Raw genomic sequence first — 18,835 nt, 5'->3', positions numbered from 1 at the left:
GTTCCCAGTTTCTAAAGAATCATTCAATTAATTTGTAGCACATTATAAATTTTATTTTTATTTTAACTAAAACTAAAAATAAATGTAATCGTTGATCTTATGTGTTATAGTTTTCCTAGTCATTTTTTCGGTTGATTTGTTAGAATGAGGGTATTTTTATTTAATTAAAAGTGTGTTTGTTTTGGCTTTTTTTTAATATCATTTTTTAAACATTTAAGATGTTTGTTTCCATTTCAAATGAATAAAATGATTTGGGTGCAAAGGATCAAGTAGATCCAACCGAGCCGTATGACCGACCCGAAGACAAAATGACATATTGGATTGGATTCGCAGTCATAATAAGATTTGGATAAGGAGGACACAATGGGCTTGGTTCAGATTCCAAGTTCAATAAAAAGTGAAATATAGATCGAACCAACAATCAGAACCTATGTGTCACTTAAAGATTTTCTTTATATTTTCTAATCCTAATCAACCCTCTCAATCCCACTCACTTGAGTTGTGAGTTGTCTCTACTCCCCCCATCTCATCTATGTTCTTCTTTTTCTTCGCAACTCAGTGCGACTATCGCATAGCTAGGTGCTCTTATCTCTTGTCTTCTCTCTCTATTAGTCATATTTTGTGATTTTAGGTTTTATTTTCTAATTCAAGATGATGAAACTCATGCAAAATTTAATGACTATACAAACTACCTTATGGTTCTCATTTTCATAGATTAAGGAGGTTTTTTTTATCTACGCCTTGAACATACCACAATCGAATGACTTTCGCAACAATATATCAATCCGCTCTTGAAGTGTTGAACAGAGAGTAAACACACGTAAACTACTGGGCAAAGACACAGAGAGTCAAACAATCAACTTATAGGAAGGTGAAAGTTAAACCTAAAACTTGTGGTTAGTTGTGCCAACCCAAGTTGACGAAGATACCAAATTTGTTCCCATTATATCTCAAATTATAATTTAAAAGTTGAATTTTTCCTTTGCATATTCGTTATTATTTTATTTTTGAAAAGTCATTAGGTTAGCTCAAGTGGTAAGAGCTAGGGGACATAAGGGTTGGGGAGGGGAAGGTCCAGGGTTCGAATCCTGTAAGGGAAATTTGAAAGAATTTTCTAACTTACTAACAACTAACCACTAACATTTGCCTATAAAAAAAATACTGAAATTAAAATTTGAATGAGTAGTGGCGCAATAATTCCAATTAAAAATTTCCAAATTTTGATTCAATTTTTCAAATTATATTTTAACTTTGACAGTCCAGATTAAGAATATTTATACTATCAGATGACATGTTCGATGGATTAAGAGTCAAGACTTTCTGTTTTTGGGGAATAAGGGCTTAGCTTGTTAGAGAAGCCATTTCATGAGCAAAATATGGCAGCAACAGAGGAATTAATTTGAAAGTAGATTAACGAATGGACTAAAGTTGCTCAATGAAAAAAAAAATGAGGATTTAATTTGTACAATTTGAAATAGGCAACTAAAATCAAGCAAATGTAAAAGTAAGAGAACCAAAAAAGTAAGTAAACCTAGGCCAGGACTATTTGTACCATCCCTCTTTACTATCCACACCATCCCCTTTTTTTATAATCCCAAAAATACCCCCAACATAAAAAACATACAAAGTAGCAAAAAAAAAAAATACTCTCACAACTCACCTTCTTCTTCCTTCTTCCTCTTCCACTCTCACATTCCCCATCCCTATTTCATCTTCTAAATCAAGACATCACACACCTTTGAGGTATTTGAAGCTCCAAATCAGTGTAGAAAATAAGTGGGTGAGATCAAGGAAGAATCAAAGCGCAAAATAGGTTTGTTTTTGAGATTTGTACTGTTTTTTCGCGTAAATCTGGGTAGAATATATGGGTTCTGGTTCGTTCCGCTGTCAAGATAGCGGACGTTGTCTTGTTTCCGCTATCTTAGTAGCGGTAACTTCCGCTATCAAGATAGCGGAAACTACCGCTACTAAGATAGCGGAAGTTACCGCTACTAAGATAGCGGTAACTACCGCTATCAAGATAGCGGAAGTTACAAAAACTTAAATTACGGATATTGTTGCAGGTTCTGGTTTTGGGGTTTGACTTGGTGAAGTTTGTTGTCTATTAGGAGCATTATGGAAGCTGGAACTTCTGAGGTTGATAATGAACATGATGGCACAATTGTTGTTAGGGTGGATCTCACAAAGGCCTTTACTACTGATAAAGTAAGTATTAAAATTGTTTAGTAAGGACTTGCAGATACGTTTATGTGATGAGATAATGATTTATAATTTTTGTATGTGCAGGCTTTTGCATCCCACACTGATCTTATTGATTGGGCTCGCTGTGTAGGTAAAGAGAATGGTTATGTTGTTATTGTGATTAGGTCTGACTACGGATCTGCAAAAAGGAAGCCTTTGATAACATTGGGATGTGAACGTGGTGGGAAGTACAAACCAGCGGCTAAAGTGTTAAAACGCAGTCAAACTGGAACAAAAAAGTCTGATTGCCCTTTCAGGCTAAGAGCAAGGCCTGGTGGCGTTGATGGGCGATGGAAGGTGATAGTTCATTCTGGGATTCACAACCATGATTCAGCTGAAACATTACAAGGTCACTCTTTTGTTGGTCGTCTAAATCCTGATGAAAAGGTCATGGTGGGAAGTATGATTGAGAAAAGGGTTAAGCCAAGCGACATGTTGATTGCACTAAGGGAGAAAAACCCCAACAATCTGACTCGAATCAAACAAATCTACAATGAGAAGCAAGCCTACAATAGGATTAAGAGGGGACCTTTTTCGGAGATTCAACACTTGATGAAGTTGTTGGAAGGTGACAAATACGCATATTGGTCTAGGGTTGAGGGTGGTTCTAATGTGATTAAATCTCTGTTCTTTGCTCACCCTGATTCTATTCATCTTTTTAATGAATTTCCTACTGTGGTGCTTATGGACAGTACATACAAGACCAACAGGTACAGAATTCCTTTACTTGAAATGGTTGGGGTGACATCAACTAATTTGACATACTCTATTGCCTTTGCTTACATGGCGAATGAGCGCACAGATGAGGTGTTATGGGCATTAAATAGGTTGAAAGGGTTGATTGTGAAGGAAGAAAATCTTCCTAAGGTAATTGTCACTGACAAGGACACTGTTTTAATGAAAGTCATTGAAGACGTGTTCCCCGCAGCTCGCCATTTGTTGTGCCAATTTCACGTTTCAAAGAGTGTGACCGGGAAGTTGAAGACACTTATTCAGTCGATAGAAACCCGTGTATTTATTACTGATATCTGGAATCGGTTGATGCATGCTAACAGTGAGGCTGACTACCTTAAGGAGGTTGCAGCGATGCAGGTGAATGCATGTAACTTATGGCCATACCTTGAAACCAATTGGTTTCCGTTGAGACATAAATTTGTGAAGTTCGAGATTGATACCTGCATGCATATGGGGTGCACAACAACAAACAGGTAGTTACTAATTATAGCTTCCTTCCTCAATAATCTTTGCTTTTTGGTGAATTTATGTGATAATTGTTATGTTATTTGTTGATAGAGTTGAAGGTGCGCATTCAAAGTTGAAGAAGCTTCTTTCAGATAGCCTAGGTGACTTGGTTAAAGCTTGGACTGCTGTCAACAAGCTTCTTATCATGCAGCATGACAAGATTAAAGAATCATACCAGCTCAGCATTTTTGTCACCGAGCATACTCTCAATGATGTGTTTTATAAGGATTTGCGAGGCTTTGTTTCTAGAGCAGCATTGCATATGATTGCTAGAGAGAGGAAACAAATCGGTAGGCCTCGTGTTGATGGTTTATATTGCGGTTGTGCGATTAGAAGAACCCATGGACTACCATGTGCCTGTGAACTTCAGAAGTTAACTTTTGTCCCATTACTTGCGGTACATGCCCATTGGAGGAAATTGAATTGGGATTGTTCAGACCCTGCCATTGATCCTGAGTTGGGCGTCAGTTTTGAGTCTGAACTTGAAGCTTTAAAAGTTAAATTTGACGGATCTTCTGCGGCAGTGAGGAAGTCCATCATTGATAGCATTAGAATGATTTCTTTCCCGGAAAGGACTTCCATGTGTCCTCCTCCAAAGAAGGTCCCAACTAAGGGTAGGCAAAAAGGCTCTTCGAAAAAGGTCACAGCAAAGAGTATCAAAGTACCTAGTCAGCGCTCTACAAAACGTATGGCGTCTCGTTGGGAGCGTATTGATGTACAATATCCGGGCTCTTGGGAAGGTAGCAACTCCACACCAAATACTAGTCAGCGCTCTACAAGCCGAATGAAGAATCAAAGCCTCCGCCCAAGCATGTTGAGACAAATCCCCGAAGAGTTTCATCCATTCATTGATTCCTTGGTTCATGTAGAGGGAGACGGACACTGCGGATTTAGATGTGTTGCTGCAATGTTGGATATGGGAGAAGACAAATGGGCGATTGTTCGTCGGACTCTGATCTAGGAACTTGACACTGAATTTGACATGTACTGTTCAATATTTGGGATAGCTGAGGCAAATGAGATACGTTGTGCTTTACATGTCACTTCAGACGGGCCAGTAGGAGACGATAAGTGGATGACCGTTCCTAATATGGCATACATTATATCCACAGCTTATAAAGTGGTGTTCATGACCCTTGCTATTAGTGGATGTAACACTTTCTTCCCATTGAGAGGAAGTGCAGACCCACCGACACTCCACAAACGCATTGCAGTTGCATTTGTTAATGAAAATCACTTTATTGGGGTAGTTAACTCTTACCGTATTGTTGTCTTTTTAAGTATATATATATATATTTATAGTGTTCTAAGATGCTTAATTTCCCAATGCAGGTTGTTCTTCGTGATGGGCACCCAATGCCGCTCACTGCTCACATGTGGACATATCATCGCAGGAATGAGGCCAAGACATGGGTTGATCCCTATTCTGCTCGAATCGACACTTATAGTGCATATCTTGCCGCTAAACATGGTGGTGGTGATCACTCAAGAATAGACCTTAGTGAGGATTAATAATTATTGTAATGTTATAAACCTTAGAGAATTTATGAGCATTCTGAATTCTGTAATGTTATAAACCTTAGTGAATTTATGAGCATTCTGAATTCTTTAATGTTATAAACCTTAGTGAATGTATGAGCATTCTGAATTCTGTAATGTAACCTTAGTGAATATTATGAGCATTCTGAATTTTATACCCAGGCAGTTGCCGCTATCTTGATAGCGGACGTTACCGCAATCTTGATAGCGGACGTTACCGCTATCTTCATAGCGGAAGTTAAAAAATTAACAAGCAGACTGAAATTATTGTATCCGCTATCTTGATAGCGGACGTTACCGCAATCTTGATAGCGGACGTTACCGCTATCGTGATAGCGGAAGTAAAAAAATAACAAGCAAACTGAAATTATTGTATCCGCTATCTTGATAGCGGACGTTACCGCAATCTTGATAGCGGAAGTGAAAAATTAACAAGACCTCTTCACAATGAAATTATTGTATCCGCTATCTTGATAGCGGAAGTTACCGCTACCTTGATAGCGGACGTTACCGCTATTTTGATAGCGGAAGTAAAAATTTAACAAGATGGGTACAAAGTGAGATTGGTGTATCCGCTATCTTGATAGCGGACGTTACCGCTATCTTGATAGCGGACGTTACCGCTATCTTGATAGCGGAAGTTAACAGAATACAAGATTAGATTGTTGTAAAATTCTCAGTAAAAGTTTAACAGAAAGTATACAAGATGAGAACTGAAACTAAAATTTGGCTGCAGTTTCCCATAAACATAAACACATCCATGTCCATAAACATAAACATATACAACATTCATGTCCATAAACTTAAACAACATAAACACATACATGTCCATAAACATAAACACAACTACCAAAGTCAACAACATAAACACATCCATCACTCATAAACACTAGCATCACTCATAATCAGCTGAAGTCCCAACCCCGCTAGCACTCCTCTTCTTTCTACGTTGCTTTGGCTCCTCCGGTCCCTCCAATGTCTTCTGAATAATGGAATGCATAGTATGAACTACATCCCACATGGCTGTGCCCTCTGCGGGTGCCCCAACAGTCTCTGGATCAATAGCAACAGTAGAGTATGTCGACAGCAAAGCAAACTGACCCTGTAACATTCAAAGAAAGTGTCAATATTCGCAAGGTAATATTGCAAGAAAGTGTCAATACAGGGTTAAGTTTAACAAACCTCAAGAAATGACCAACGGTCAACTCTCAGCTCCTCAGGAATCATGAAAGGATGTGAGTGTTGTTTGTACCAGTCATTGTACTCAGTATCACACTCGTGCGGGTAATCAACATAGCGTCCTCTAATAGTATGGTTCCGCCAATCCATCCACATAGCATCACAATCCTCGCATGAAACTTTTGATGGAGGAGCTCGAGGCTTGGACTGCACAATCCCAAACTGCCTGGATACACGCTCAGGTAGGTATGGATAAACTGAGCCGCTGAACCTGATGAATCCACTATACAGTGAGACATGTTCAAATGAACGATGAACATAGTGGTCCATATAAGGCCTCCATATCACTCCACCAGCAGGAAAGTTATCAAGATTAAGTCTCTTCTGGTCCACTTTCTTTGTCCCCCTGAATGCCAACCACCTCCTAGCCACAGGCATACCCGCTTTGTATTGAGGGAACTCCTTTCTCTCAAACAGCACCCAGGAAAACGTGCATATACCCACGCCTGCAAATCTAAGGTGTCAGTATTAAAATACAAAAAAATACAAATGAACTTAACAACAAATATGTCAAATACTGACCTGTAGCAAAGTCAAATACCCAGCAACTGTCCTCCCAGTCTTTTTGCAAGCCTCCCCTAACTGACCATACAAATATGCCAACGCCGCCGCACCCCATGCATACTGACCAGCCAAGCTAATATCCCTGAAAAGCTCAAGATAGGCAACACTGACAGACGTGTTACTCTTATCACAAAAGAGAGTCATGCCAACCAAGCGTAACAAGTAAGCTCAGGCTGCTTCTGTCCATTTCAATTCCTTCACACGGTTTTTCACAAGAGCTAGAAGCCAAGCATAATGAAGACTAGGACCTCTACACCTCCGAAACTCATCCTGCACCTCCTCAATTGTCACCCCCAGCAAATCAACAACCACAGGGGCAGCCTCTTCCTTAGTCGGCTTGCCCAATGAGAAAAAGGACCCTACCACAGGGATGTGCAATAGAGCTGAGACGTCATCTAGAGTGATCGTCATCTCGCCCCACGGCATATGAAATGAGGACGTCTCTGGCATCCATCGCTCAACAAAGGCGGTCACAATGCTAAGGTCAACTGAGCCGCTGTTACAACTATACGGAAGGTGTCCCAACCCTGCAGCTGCCACAAGTGTCTTCACATTGTCAGAGAAGAATTTTACAGGAAAGAAGTGTTTTCCATGATGATGAATCTTCAATGGGGCCTACATTTGAAGTCAGATCGCACATATGACTTCCAGACGTCATGCGCTATATGCTGCCCAAACTTAGGCAAAAGAGAGAGGTCATAGGGACCTCCGGGATACCAAACACCATCTGTTCCATCACCATCCTCAGACTCTCCATCCTGCTCACTATTACCATCCTCATCACCATCTTCAGAACCCATCTCAACCTCATTCTCATTATCATTCTCATTATCATCATCATTCTCATTCTCATTCTCATAATCATTGTCATTGTCATTCTCATTCTGCAGACCATCACCATCCTCAGCACCCCAATGTCGTGCATTAACCAGCACACCCTCCTCAACTTCTCCCACACCCTGAGTCCCTTGACGATCTCGGCGAGCGGAAGCATGAGTTCGCGAACGGTCTCGGGGAGGATGAGGTGGTCGTGAAGCCTCTCCCACAACGCGTTGTGTATGTTTTGTCCTTGCCATCACGCCTGTGTTAACAAAGAAAATCAATGTTAGTTCTTTATTTACAAAACAAAACCCAAAGCACATATTAATAAAAACATGATTTCATGGCATCACAAGTTTCTGGCCTACACATGATATGAAATCTGTAGCTGACATGATTTCATGCTAATTAACCAGAAATCAGAACTAATTTGAATCACAAAGGAAACAAGCTAGAATATTACAAATTATAACAAGCTAGAATACAGGGAACAGACCTGAGAATATTACAAAGCAAACAGACCTGTGCTATAATATTACTAATTTTGAAAATCACATATTAATACTGCAAATTATAACTCCTGTGCTTCTTGATCGAATTACACTACCGCTATCATAGCTGCGGAAACGACCGCTATCATAGCTGCGGAAACGACCGCTATCATAGCTGCGGAAACTACCGCTATCATAGCTGCGGAAACTACCGCTATCATAGCTGCGGAAACTAACCCGCGATGCCACACTACCGCAATCCTTGATTGCGGAAAGGTGAAACTGTGTGGGTTTTTAAACAGGCTAACAACTCGGAGGGAACAACATTGGGCAAATGGAATGAAAAGGGAACAACTCAGAGGGAAAATGTGGGTTTTTAAGCAAACCAAAGGGAACAACTCAGAGGGACTTACCAGAGTCAAGGTTCCTTCTGAAATTGAGTCCTTCTTCCTCTTTCTTTCTTCTCCTTCTGAAATCGTGATGGTGATGGACAACGGAGAAACCGTGATAGAGGCTAGGGTTTTGGTGGGGAAATGTGAAGGAGGACCGTGATGGAGGCTGGAACTTTGGTGGGGAAACCGTGAAGGAGATGAGGAGATGACCGTCAGAATGAGAGGAGATGAAGAGGAGGAGATGAGGGCCGTGAATGAGAGGAGGGAGATGGGAGATGGTGCAGCCGTGTAGATTAGGTTTTTTTTTTTTTCATTGGAGCAGTTATTTTTTAAAATATTTGGGGGTATAAGTGTATTTTTGCACTTAAGGGGATGGTGTGGATAGTAAAGAGGGATGGTACAAATAGTCCCTGCCGTAAACCTATTGTAACTAAAACTAAAAAACACCCTACAACTACATCCAAATTCAAAAACAAATATATTCCAACACAAACTAAACTTGAGAATTATTTGTCTCATCTTCCTCCACCTCTATCTTGGGAGCCAAATAGAACCGAACATAATCCATCTCTGCAATTTTGCACTCAACAGCAAGTGGAAGTTCATTTGATAGGCTAATGGTGACAGTATTAGACAACAATGTTGCTCTTGTGAATGAGTTCATGAATCTCAAACCAAAGGTCAATGACACAGGCTCATTCATCTCTATAAGTGTCTCTTCTTCAGGCCATAGTTTCAACACACACAAATAAAACCATGTAAATATGAATGGGTTAGTCCTTTTGATGGGGTATTTCTTTCCCTTCTCAGATTCCCTTCTCTATTAGTCATTCCAGAAGAGATGGGAATCAGGCTGCTCATTGTTTAGCAAAGTTTTCTTTAACCAACCCCAATTTTTTTAGGTTGAAGATATCTTGTTTGTATTCAGCACATTGTTTAGCATAATTTTTTTTATACTGTCATTTTGAGCTATTTATCATTTTGTTGCTTGCTATTTTTTGTTTTTGCTTTGTTTATGCAGTGATGCCAAGGTTCAAGCGTTTCCACAACCCACAAAAATCAGCGCCTGGATCATCGGTTGAAGCTTCTTCACAATCAATTGAAGCTTCTTCACAATCAGCTCCTGAAGTCTCTCAAAAAGCCCCACCATCTAAGAACCCCGTGACTACACCATCTTGAAATGTTGAAGCAATAGGTATGTGTTATATTAACTTTGAATTATCATTGTTATCATTTGATGTTGCTTTATCTTCTCATCATATGCTGCCCTTTTAGCCTTATCTGATAGTACACTTCATGCCTCTTTCTATATCTTAATTTAGTGGAAAATCTGTTGTTCTATATCTGTTAGGACGTGTTGTTATCAGGGTGAAGTATGAGAAATTTTTGCCTTTTTTCTATATCTTAATTTTTGCCTTTTTCTAAACTTGTTTATTGTTAAAGACTTGACAGGAGCTATTAAGCATATTAAAGTTAAAGCTAAGCAAGTCAATAACTTGCCTAGTGGGCTACGCATTTTAGTTGATTTTAATGAGCAAGACTCAGCATATGGTGATGCACAAGGTCTACTTGCTGGATTTTTGGGAATATTGGCATGTAATTGCAATTTGTTTCCAATTGATTTTGAAAGATGGACGGGGAAAGTAGGCATACCTGAAGATTATTTTAATGACTGTTTTGCAACAATTATAAAGGTATAAGTATTATGCATACCTAACTTATAATTTATTAAATTTTATACTTACATGTGAATTTCATATTAAAAAGTGTTTGTTTTTTTGGAAGGTTCGTTTTTCTTTTAAGACCACTAAAGCCCTTGCAAAGAGATATTGCAAAATTAGTATGGGGAAGAAGTGGTCGGCGCATAAGCAGCGTTTGTGGAGTGAATTTAATATTCCAACCAAAACCATAGATGAAATCATTAGAAATGTTCCGAATGGTATAGACAAAGATCAGTGGGTTCGCTTTGTCCAATATCGTATGAAACCATCTACACAGGTACATGTTTGAATAACTTGATTTCTACTTCAAATCCTTGATTTTTACATCTGGTATAATGTGTTGTTTTTGTGAGCTTCATTTCCTTGGTTTTTACATCTGGTATAATGTGTTGTTTAACTTGAGTTTGTTATTTTCACAGGAACGTTGTAGAAAAAATAAAGAAAACCGAAGCAAGCAAGTGATTCCACACACCGGTGGTTCTAAAGCTAACTCAAGAAGAAGACATGAGATAGTAATGACTCTAACCTCTACATGTCTACTATTTGTCTAACTTTTTAATGATTATTTAACTTTAATTTTTCTATCTTAGTTCTTAGAAACTGGGAAGCTACCAAGTCGTGCACAAATGTATATTCTAACTCATACGAAAAAAGGATGGATCCTTTGTCAATGATGCAGCGAAGGGTGTAGTGGTAAGTTTAGCTTGACTCTGCTGAGTCATCTGATGTTAATTAATTACTCATATTCTTTGACTTTGACTGTGTGAATATTGGAATTATGTGAGTGCATTCATTGGCTGTACATTCATGTTGCTGATTTCCCTGGTAGCTGTTAGTTTAACATGATTCTTTGGTTGTACATTCATGTTGCTGAAAAGTATATGTTTAGTATTAACTACTTAGTCTACTTATTTCCTCAGGTCATGTGTTTATAAACTGAGGAATAATCTTTCTTTCTTTCTAATGCATTATTGTTTTTCAAGTTCTGGTTTGAGGCTAGATTTTTACATGATTAGTGACAAAAATTTACATATTTACATTTTCCATGCTTATAGGAAAAACTTGAAGTGGGTTTGACTCAAAGCACTGTTGATGAGACTCAGATTTCTCCTTCCGATACTCTTGGTATAACGCTAGGGGAAGAGCATTCAGGGAGAGTGCGGTGTATGGGGATGGGAGCAACTCCTAGTAATACAATACATTCAGGAACACTAGACTTCGAATTTCAAGTTTGAGTTGTTCATCTTCTAGCCAGTGGCAAGAGAAGCACAACAATTTAGAGAATGCATTTAAGGCCTACCTTATAATGAAGGAAGGAAGGATACCTGAAGAAATGGCTCGCTTCTTTGCTCCTGAACCACATGTATGTGATTTTCAATTCTTATGATTGTCAACGAATTATTTGAAGCATGATATTAATTTCTCTGACTAAGTTAAATTAATTAGCAAATCTGTACTTGACATATGTAAATAGTGATCAATTTTCAAATAAATAGAAACACACCTTGTGTTAGCAATTAACTCTTACAAATGAGAGTTTTAAATTAAATCAAACAATGATGAAATCTGTTATTTCAGGGATCCACACCATGCTCTTTTCAACCAACATAGCTCCAATGTAAGATTGAAATGGTTGACATTTTAAACATCTAATCCTCACTGATTTTCTTTTCACACTACAAAAAAAACGTTAATTAGTGGGGGTTATTTAGCGGGGGTTTTAACAACCCCCGCAGATTACATTAATTTTCATTAGTTAGGGGAGGTTTTAATAACCCCCGCAAAAAGTTACGTTATTAACTCTCCCAATTTTCACTCTCTGAACTCTCATCTCACTCTCACTCTCACTCTCACTCTCACTCTCACTCTGAACTCGTTTCTCATTCTCACTCTCACGATTGCAACCTGATTCGTTAACCATGGAAGTTCCTGAATCCTTTCCACCGATTTGATCTCTCGATTTCCACCGATTGCAACCTGATTTGATCTCTCGATTTCCACCGATTTCAACCTGATTCACTCTCGATTTCTTTTGATTCGACTCTCAATTTCACTCTCCTGATTCCACTCTCGATTAAACCCTAAAATCTACTCTCGATTCTCTTCATGATTCCTCAATCTCCAGTGTTTCACGAGAAAACGCTCAATCTCTGCTTCACTTGCATTTTCCTGGTAAGAACTTAACTCCACTTCCATATGAGTTTCAATTTTGCTTCTGATTTTGAGTTTTGTTTCTCTTTGGAATCACAAATTAGGCAGAAATTCTCTGGAGCTGGAACCTAGACATTGTTAGGAGCTGGAAGGTAAGTCGATTTCGTTTGCTTAACTTGAATTTCTATGGCTGGATTGGTATGATATGATCGAGTAAAACTGTGGAAGTAAATACAGGTTTTCTAGTTTCAATTGGCTTCTGGGAGTGTTGACTTGTTTCATACGATTGATAACTTGGATCAATCCCAATTTTTCAATGAAATACTCAAGTTGAATCTGAATGGGGAACCCCTTTTAGCTACTAAAATTCCTATATTAGAAACAAAGCGAATAGTATAAAATCATTTATTCTGTTTGATATCAGCATCTAGCATTGACATCAGCTGCATATTCTGTTATAGAAGAACGTTGCACACTAGTATTTATATTTACTTTTCCAAGTCTTGTGTTGGTGATGTTTGTAGCCAGTATAAATGGGATTATCCCTTATAGCTGCATATCTCTATTTTATATTTCTATAAACAGTGATGGTATTATGTTTTGCTTGCTCCCCATAAGAGCTTGTTCTTGTTGATGTTTAATGGCTTGTTTTCTCCTTTTAACTGTGTTTTAGGCAGGAATAAGTTTCAAGGCAATCTCTATTGCACTACAAGAACACATTTTCCTTATCATTTCAATATTTTATGAAGCAGGATTTTTTTTTATACTGTTATTGGGAACTGATTGGTACTGTCATTTTGAGCTATTAACCATTTTGTTGCTTGATAGGTTTTTGCTTTGTTTATGCAGTCATGCCAAGGTTCAAGCGTTTCCACAACCCACAAAAATCAGCGTCTGGATCATCAATTGAAGCTTCTTCACAATCAGCTCCTGAAGTCTCTCAAAAATCCCCACCATCGAAGAACCCCGTGAGTACACCATCTTGGAATATTGAAGCAATAGGTATGTGTCATATTTTCTTAACAATCTTGGAATGAATTATTATCTATTCCCTTTTTCTTATCTGAAATTATTATCTCTCTTGCCCTCTCCCCCCTCTCTCTCTAACTTACATACACACAAGATATTAATGAGCTTTTAATGGTTAGCTTGCAAAACTTGAGCTTAACTCATTTATATAAACTGACTGTTTGGTGAAACTTAATTTCGCCATTTGAACATTTTCTTCTTAAACCATGTATCGTTTTCAAATCTTCCTTAGGAGAAATAAATACTGCTGAGTAGAATATGTATATGCTTTTAGTGGTGCGTTATGAGTTTATGACTAATTAGCATCTTAGCCTGTGTGCACTACACAGTAAAAATAATATAGACCAGATTCCTATGATCCTTGTTCTGGAGTGCATCTACTTCAATGACATCAGTTTTCTTTCTTCTTCAATCTTCAGTGGTTGTTTGTATCAATTCGTTTTGTTTTTATCCAGATTCACATGTAAATTGCATTTCAAAGGGACAGTGTAACAGTGAAGGTTGAAGTATTGATAGATCATGCGAGAAACTTGAGGATAGCCATAGGTTGTATTTTTTTATCCTAGACATGTTTGGTTGTCTAAAGTGTACGAACTATATAGGTTAGAGAATGAAACATCTATTTGGAGTTCGTTTAAACTAGTGAAGTAGGATGAAGTTCTGAAACATTGGTGAGGGTTGTTACTTCTAGGAAGATAAGAGCAGGCAAGAATGAGAGTTGTTATGATGGGGGGTGGCAATGAGTGAGGGGTGTGGAAATATATTTATACTAGTTAGAATGGGAAAAGAGAATATTAAAAAACAAATGAATGGATTGGTTTTGATATTTGAACGAGTGAAAATAGTAACTGACAAAGTTGAAACTGAAATAAAGAAAGAAGGCCTAGGATGCTGCAGAGAAAACTGTGTGTTCATAATCATAGAATAATTTATAAATAAATAAATAAGATCATGACACTTTAGAAGATGGACTTTTGAAGTGGTTTTAGTGTAATTTCTCTAGAAAAATGAGATAGATGCTTTGAGAAGTTTAGATTTTTGGTGTGTTGTTCATCTTATGTCCATCTTAGGAAACAGTCACTTGCCCCTTCTTCTATAGTCTCTGCTAATTTTAGCTCAATTTGTAGGATTTGTCAGTTACTAGAGTGGTTCTCCAACTAAATTTACATTTTAAGCTTACTTTCTTTTCCTTCCTTTTTTACCTGTTATAGAAGATGTGTACCGACCTATGCTGTAAGCAATAGCATATACCTTGAGAATGAAAGAAATTAAGACCAGTAGTGCATCCAATAAACACATGCTTCTTATCCTTAATATACTACAGGTTCTTTACTTAACTCTGTTTTATCTTTCAGAGACTCAAACAGGGAAATTGATGGATGTAAATTTTCTCTCTTTGTTTCTTCTTTCTACTGTTGTTACTTATCTGAAAGGTTTCTAGAAAGTTTCTTGCTATAATCTCAATTTCTCAAGTTTTCATTTTCAGGTTGTATGGAGTACTCTCCAAAATATATCATTGATTTCTTTCCTAATTGATATTACTCTATTTGGATGGGCAACCAAGCAAGTTATAAATGTTATTCAGGTTGGTTCATGATACATTTATGCTTGATATTTAGATGATGATTGATGAGGTGTTGTATAATGTATCTATCTAGTTTTTTTACCAACCCCTACCCCATAATGAAATGAGGAAGAAGAAGAGAAGCAAAGCATGTAAGAGAAGAAGAGAAAATCCAAACTCCAAAGAAAACCGAGCGGAACTTAATAGTCTATATTTTTCAGTTTGGAATATTCATCTTGACAGAGTAATGGGAAATTTGTAACCTTTGAGTTCCTGTAATCTGAACTTTCTTTTAGCATGACTCAGGAACTTCATATTGTGACCTGATAATTGGCTTCAAAGATTTTTTTTACATTCTAGCTATAGGCTTTCTTGGATTGAAAGTTGTGTATGGGTTATTTTGGATTGTAAGTTGTCTATGGGTTTGTTTCTTTAATTGAAGTGTTTTGTTATGTTAGATTATGAGGTTAAAAATGTTCCTAGAATATATTCTAGGCTGTAAATAATTTCTTGCATTTAAGGGAGGTTTAAAACTCCCGTTAAAAAAGCTTGCGGATAAGGGAGGTTTAAAACCCCCGCTAAAAACCGCCGCTAAATCCATATACAGGTACCAGGGTTTGCTGAAAAACGCCGCTAATGATTTGTAGGGAGTGTAACTTCGGGATTTTTCAAAACCCCCGCTAAGTAACTCGCGGGGGTTGAAAACCCCCACTAAATGCAAAAAATAAACCCCACTAAATAACATTTTTTTTGTAGTGTCAACCAACATAGCTCCAATGTTATTTCTGTGTTTTTTTTAAAAAAAAAAACAATTCGTGGCGGTTAGAAACACCCGCTAAACAAACGCCGCTAAATAATTTCATGTCCGAGGGGTTGTTAAAAACCGCCGAGGTATGCGTGCGGCGAGTCTATCAGGAGGGGTTTTCAAAACCCCTGCTAAATGAGCCGCGTGGGTCAAAAACCGCCGCTAAATGTGAAAAAAAAACCCCGCTAAACAGCGAATTTTTTGTAGTGAACGTACAGCCTTGTTGATACTACCAATATAATTAAGAAATCAGATACTACCAATATAATATAGCTTATAAAAAAATAGATACTATCAATATACGAGCCAAGATATCATTCACGTTGATTAGGATTTATGTTGTTTATTTGTTGATTTTATCCTAATTTTATCTTATTATTTATTTTTAGAGTATTAATTAATTTTTATGGTATTTTTATTGAATTTTGGAATTTTTAATTAATTCAGGATTTTATGAGTTTTTATTGTGATTTGCTAGATTTTGTTAGTTTTTATCTATCTTTATTTAGTACCTTTTTAAATTTTAGATTTGATTAGGATTTAGGTTGTTTATTTCTTGATTTTTATCTTATTATTTATTTAATGTTAATTTCAGGAAATATTTTATTTTATTTTTGAGTTATTTTTAGAGTATAAATTAATTGGGATTTTTTTTAGAACTAGTTGTTTTATTAATACGAAAAAACTAATCATTGTTTATTTCTTGATTTTATCTTAATTTATCATTAGTTTTGGTTTAAAAAATTATTTTATACAATATAATATCAATATCAATATATCATCAATATCAATATCAATATCAATATCAATATATATATATATTAGAAAAGAAGAACTTCTATAGTAACATGTCATTCTCACGTTAATTCTTAGTGACGTGTCATTCTCACGTTAATTCTCATAAAAAAATTTCACGTGTCATTCTCAGGTTAATTTTATATTTTTGCTTTATTTTTAGAGTATTAATTAATTTTTATGGTATTTTTATTGAAGTTTCGGATTTTTAATTAATTCATGATTTTACTAGTGTTTTTTTACCCGCGCGTTGCACGGGGAATATGTCTATTGTATTTGATATATTAATCAATACATTGATTTTTTAGATTTCTGTTTTTTTTTCCAATCATAACCTCAACATATGAATATGATTGTTTGTTAACCAATTCGCTGTATTCGTGAGATAAAAAATTTGATCCATATATCATTACTCATTTATAATTAATAAAGGAAATACGATTGAATCCATATGTAAAACACTAAAGTAATGAAAATATACTATTACAAATAATATAATTGACCAAGGAGATGAAAGTGAAGTTGTAAAGGGGGAGGAATCAGACGATTGAAACTGAGACAGATTAGGGATTGAAAGTAGTGACGCTCGGTGACGGATCTGAGGCAAAGGGGAGTCGCGATCGGAGTAGATGACCATGTCGGTGTTGAAGGAGGACTTGCTGAGGGGTGGCGGTGAACGAAGCGGGTTCTGATATAGGAGGTGTGGGGTGAGAGTTGACCTTCTTTTAGGGTTCTGATTTGAATTGGAATCGAATTCAAATAGAGTAAAATGAGGAGAGAGTAACATGTGTAATTCATGAAGAGTGAACTATTGGAAGGACACGTGTAAAGGAGGATTGGCGAATCAATCAGGTATATATCGGGACCGGTGATAGGTGCAATTGAAATTAAATTTGAATTTGAATTTGTGAACCATAAATGCTGAAAACGGGAAAGAAGAGAGAAGATTTGAAAACGGGAAAGAGGGAAAGAAATGAAGGCAACGTGGGTCAGAGAAGAGAATTCATGTGGGAATGCCACGTATTAAGAAGCAATAGAGAAACATGGGAATGACACGTAGGGAGGGAGCTGTGAGAATTAATCTGAGAGTACCATAAAAATTAATTAATACTATAAAAATAAATTAACAAAAGGTTAAAAGGAGAAATCATAGGATTCCTGAAATAAGGGTGTTTATGTCAACAAATATATTAATAATTGCAATCTTAAACAATGTGCATAACCTTAAACAACAAAAGATCAGGAACGGATGGAGTATATATTAATATATAGAGGAGGAGATGATTGATGCAGTATCTTAGATAATTAGAAAAAATCTTTTAAATTTTAATGGATTAAATCTCAGCATTACATTTTTGTTATATTGTGGATCATGAGAAAGAATAAAAGGAGAAATCATAGGATTCCTGAAAATATGTAGTAAATTAGGCTTGAGACTTTTCCTAATTTAAAGAGATAATAAAAACGGTTTCAAGATTTGTTTTGGAAATAAATTTAGTAAGGAATAATCTAGGTAAATCTTAGATAATTATGACAAATCTTTTAAAATTCGGTTTCAAGATAAAACAACACAACATAAGAGAATCTATCAAATGGAATGACACGTGATTTTTTTTTATGAGAATGACACGTGTGATTTTTTTACAGTATTAATTAATTTAAGATAAGAATAAACAACCTAAATCCTAATTAATTTATACTCTAATAATAACTCTAAAATAAAATAAAATATTTCCTGAAATTAACATTAAATAAATAATAAGATAAATTAAGATAAAATCAAGAAATAAACAACCTAAATCCTAATCAAATCTAAAATTTAAAAAGGTAATAAATTAAGATAGATAAAAACTACAAAAATCTAGCAAATCACAATAAAAACTCATAAAATCCTGAATTAATTAAAAATCCGAAAATTAAATAAAAGTACCATAAAAATTAATTATAGAAACCAACCTCTATTCAACCTGATCTTCATCCTCTTTTGTTAAATATATGGTCTGGAAAAGAGCTCCATCTGCTTCTCTTCCGGTTTACTCTAAAAATAAATAATAAGATAAATTAAGATAAAATTATGAAATAAACAACCTAAATTCTAATCAAATCTAAAATTTAAAAAGGTAAAATCCTGAATTAATTAAAAATCCGAAAATTCAATAAAAATATCATAAAAATTAATTAATACTCTAAAAATAATCAAAAATAAATTAAGATAAAATCAAGAAATAAACAACCTAAATCCT

General features: G+C 36.2%; 5 protein-coding genes and 1 long non-coding RNA gene across 6 annotated transcripts; 4 read left to right on the top strand and 2 right to left on the bottom strand.

Annotated features, from left to right (window-relative positions):
• The first annotated feature begins 2,115 nt into the window (after window positions 1-2,115).
• LOC130725276 (uncharacterized) lies at window positions 2,116-4,444 on the top strand. Its single transcript, XM_057576522.1, has 3 exons — window positions 2,116-2,205; window positions 2,287-3,449; window positions 3,535-4,444. The coding sequence occupies exons 1-3, from the start codon at window positions 2,116-2,118 to the stop codon at window positions 4,442-4,444; spliced, it is 2,163 nt and encodes a 720-aa protein (XP_057432505.1).
• A 21-nt stretch (window positions 4,445-4,465) lies between these two features.
• LOC130725275 (uncharacterized) lies at window positions 4,466-4,995 on the top strand. Its single transcript, XM_057576521.1, has 2 exons — window positions 4,466-4,729; window positions 4,816-4,995. Exons 1-2 carry the CDS (start codon window positions 4,466-4,468, stop codon window positions 4,993-4,995), a joined length of 444 nt encoding a protein of 147 aa, XP_057432504.1.
• Window positions 4,996-5,917: 922 nt separating this feature from the next.
• LOC130725274 (protein MAIN-LIKE 1-like) lies at window positions 5,918-6,969 on the bottom strand. Its single transcript, XM_057576520.1, has 3 exons — window positions 6,803-6,969; window positions 6,205-6,715; window positions 5,918-6,124 (listed from the first exon to the last, which is right to left on the bottom strand). Exons 1-3 carry the CDS (start codon window positions 6,967-6,969, stop codon window positions 5,918-5,920), a joined length of 885 nt encoding a protein of 294 aa, XP_057432503.1.
• A 24-nt stretch (window positions 6,970-6,993) lies between these two features.
• LOC130725273 (uncharacterized) lies at window positions 6,994-7,901 on the bottom strand. Its single transcript, XM_057576519.1, has 2 exons — window positions 7,445-7,901; window positions 6,994-7,358 (listed from the first exon to the last, which is right to left on the bottom strand). The coding sequence occupies exons 1-2, from the start codon at window positions 7,899-7,901 to the stop codon at window positions 6,994-6,996; spliced, it is 822 nt and encodes a 273-aa protein (XP_057432502.1).
• Window positions 7,902-9,295: 1,394 nt separating this feature from the next.
• LOC130725272 (uncharacterized) lies at window positions 9,296-11,027 on the top strand. The gene is made up of 5 exons (XM_057576518.1): window positions 9,296-9,299; window positions 9,971-10,221; window positions 10,313-10,525; window positions 10,668-10,760; window positions 10,839-11,027. The coding sequence occupies exons 1-5, from the start codon at window positions 9,296-9,298 to the stop codon at window positions 10,920-10,922; spliced, it is 645 nt and encodes a 214-aa protein (XP_057432501.1). The 3' UTR covers window positions 10,923-11,027.
• Window positions 11,028-12,563: 1,536 nt separating this feature from the next.
• LOC130722005 (uncharacterized) lies at window positions 12,564-15,355 on the top strand. Its single transcript, XR_009013742.1, has 2 exons — window positions 12,564-13,401; window positions 14,915-15,355. It is a non-coding gene; the product is annotated as an uncharacterized LOC130722005 (long non-coding RNA).
• Window positions 15,356-18,835: the final 3,480 nt, after the last annotated feature.

The sequence above is a fragment of the Lotus japonicus genome, chromosome 6 (assembly GCF_012489685.1).
Source record: "Lotus japonicus ecotype B-129 chromosome 6, LjGifu_v1.2".
Lineage (NCBI taxonomy): Eukaryota > Viridiplantae > Streptophyta > Magnoliopsida > Fabales > Fabaceae > Lotus > Lotus japonicus.
Note: the sequence above shows the minus strand (reverse complement) of the source record. Positions and strands in the feature narration are given on the sequence as shown.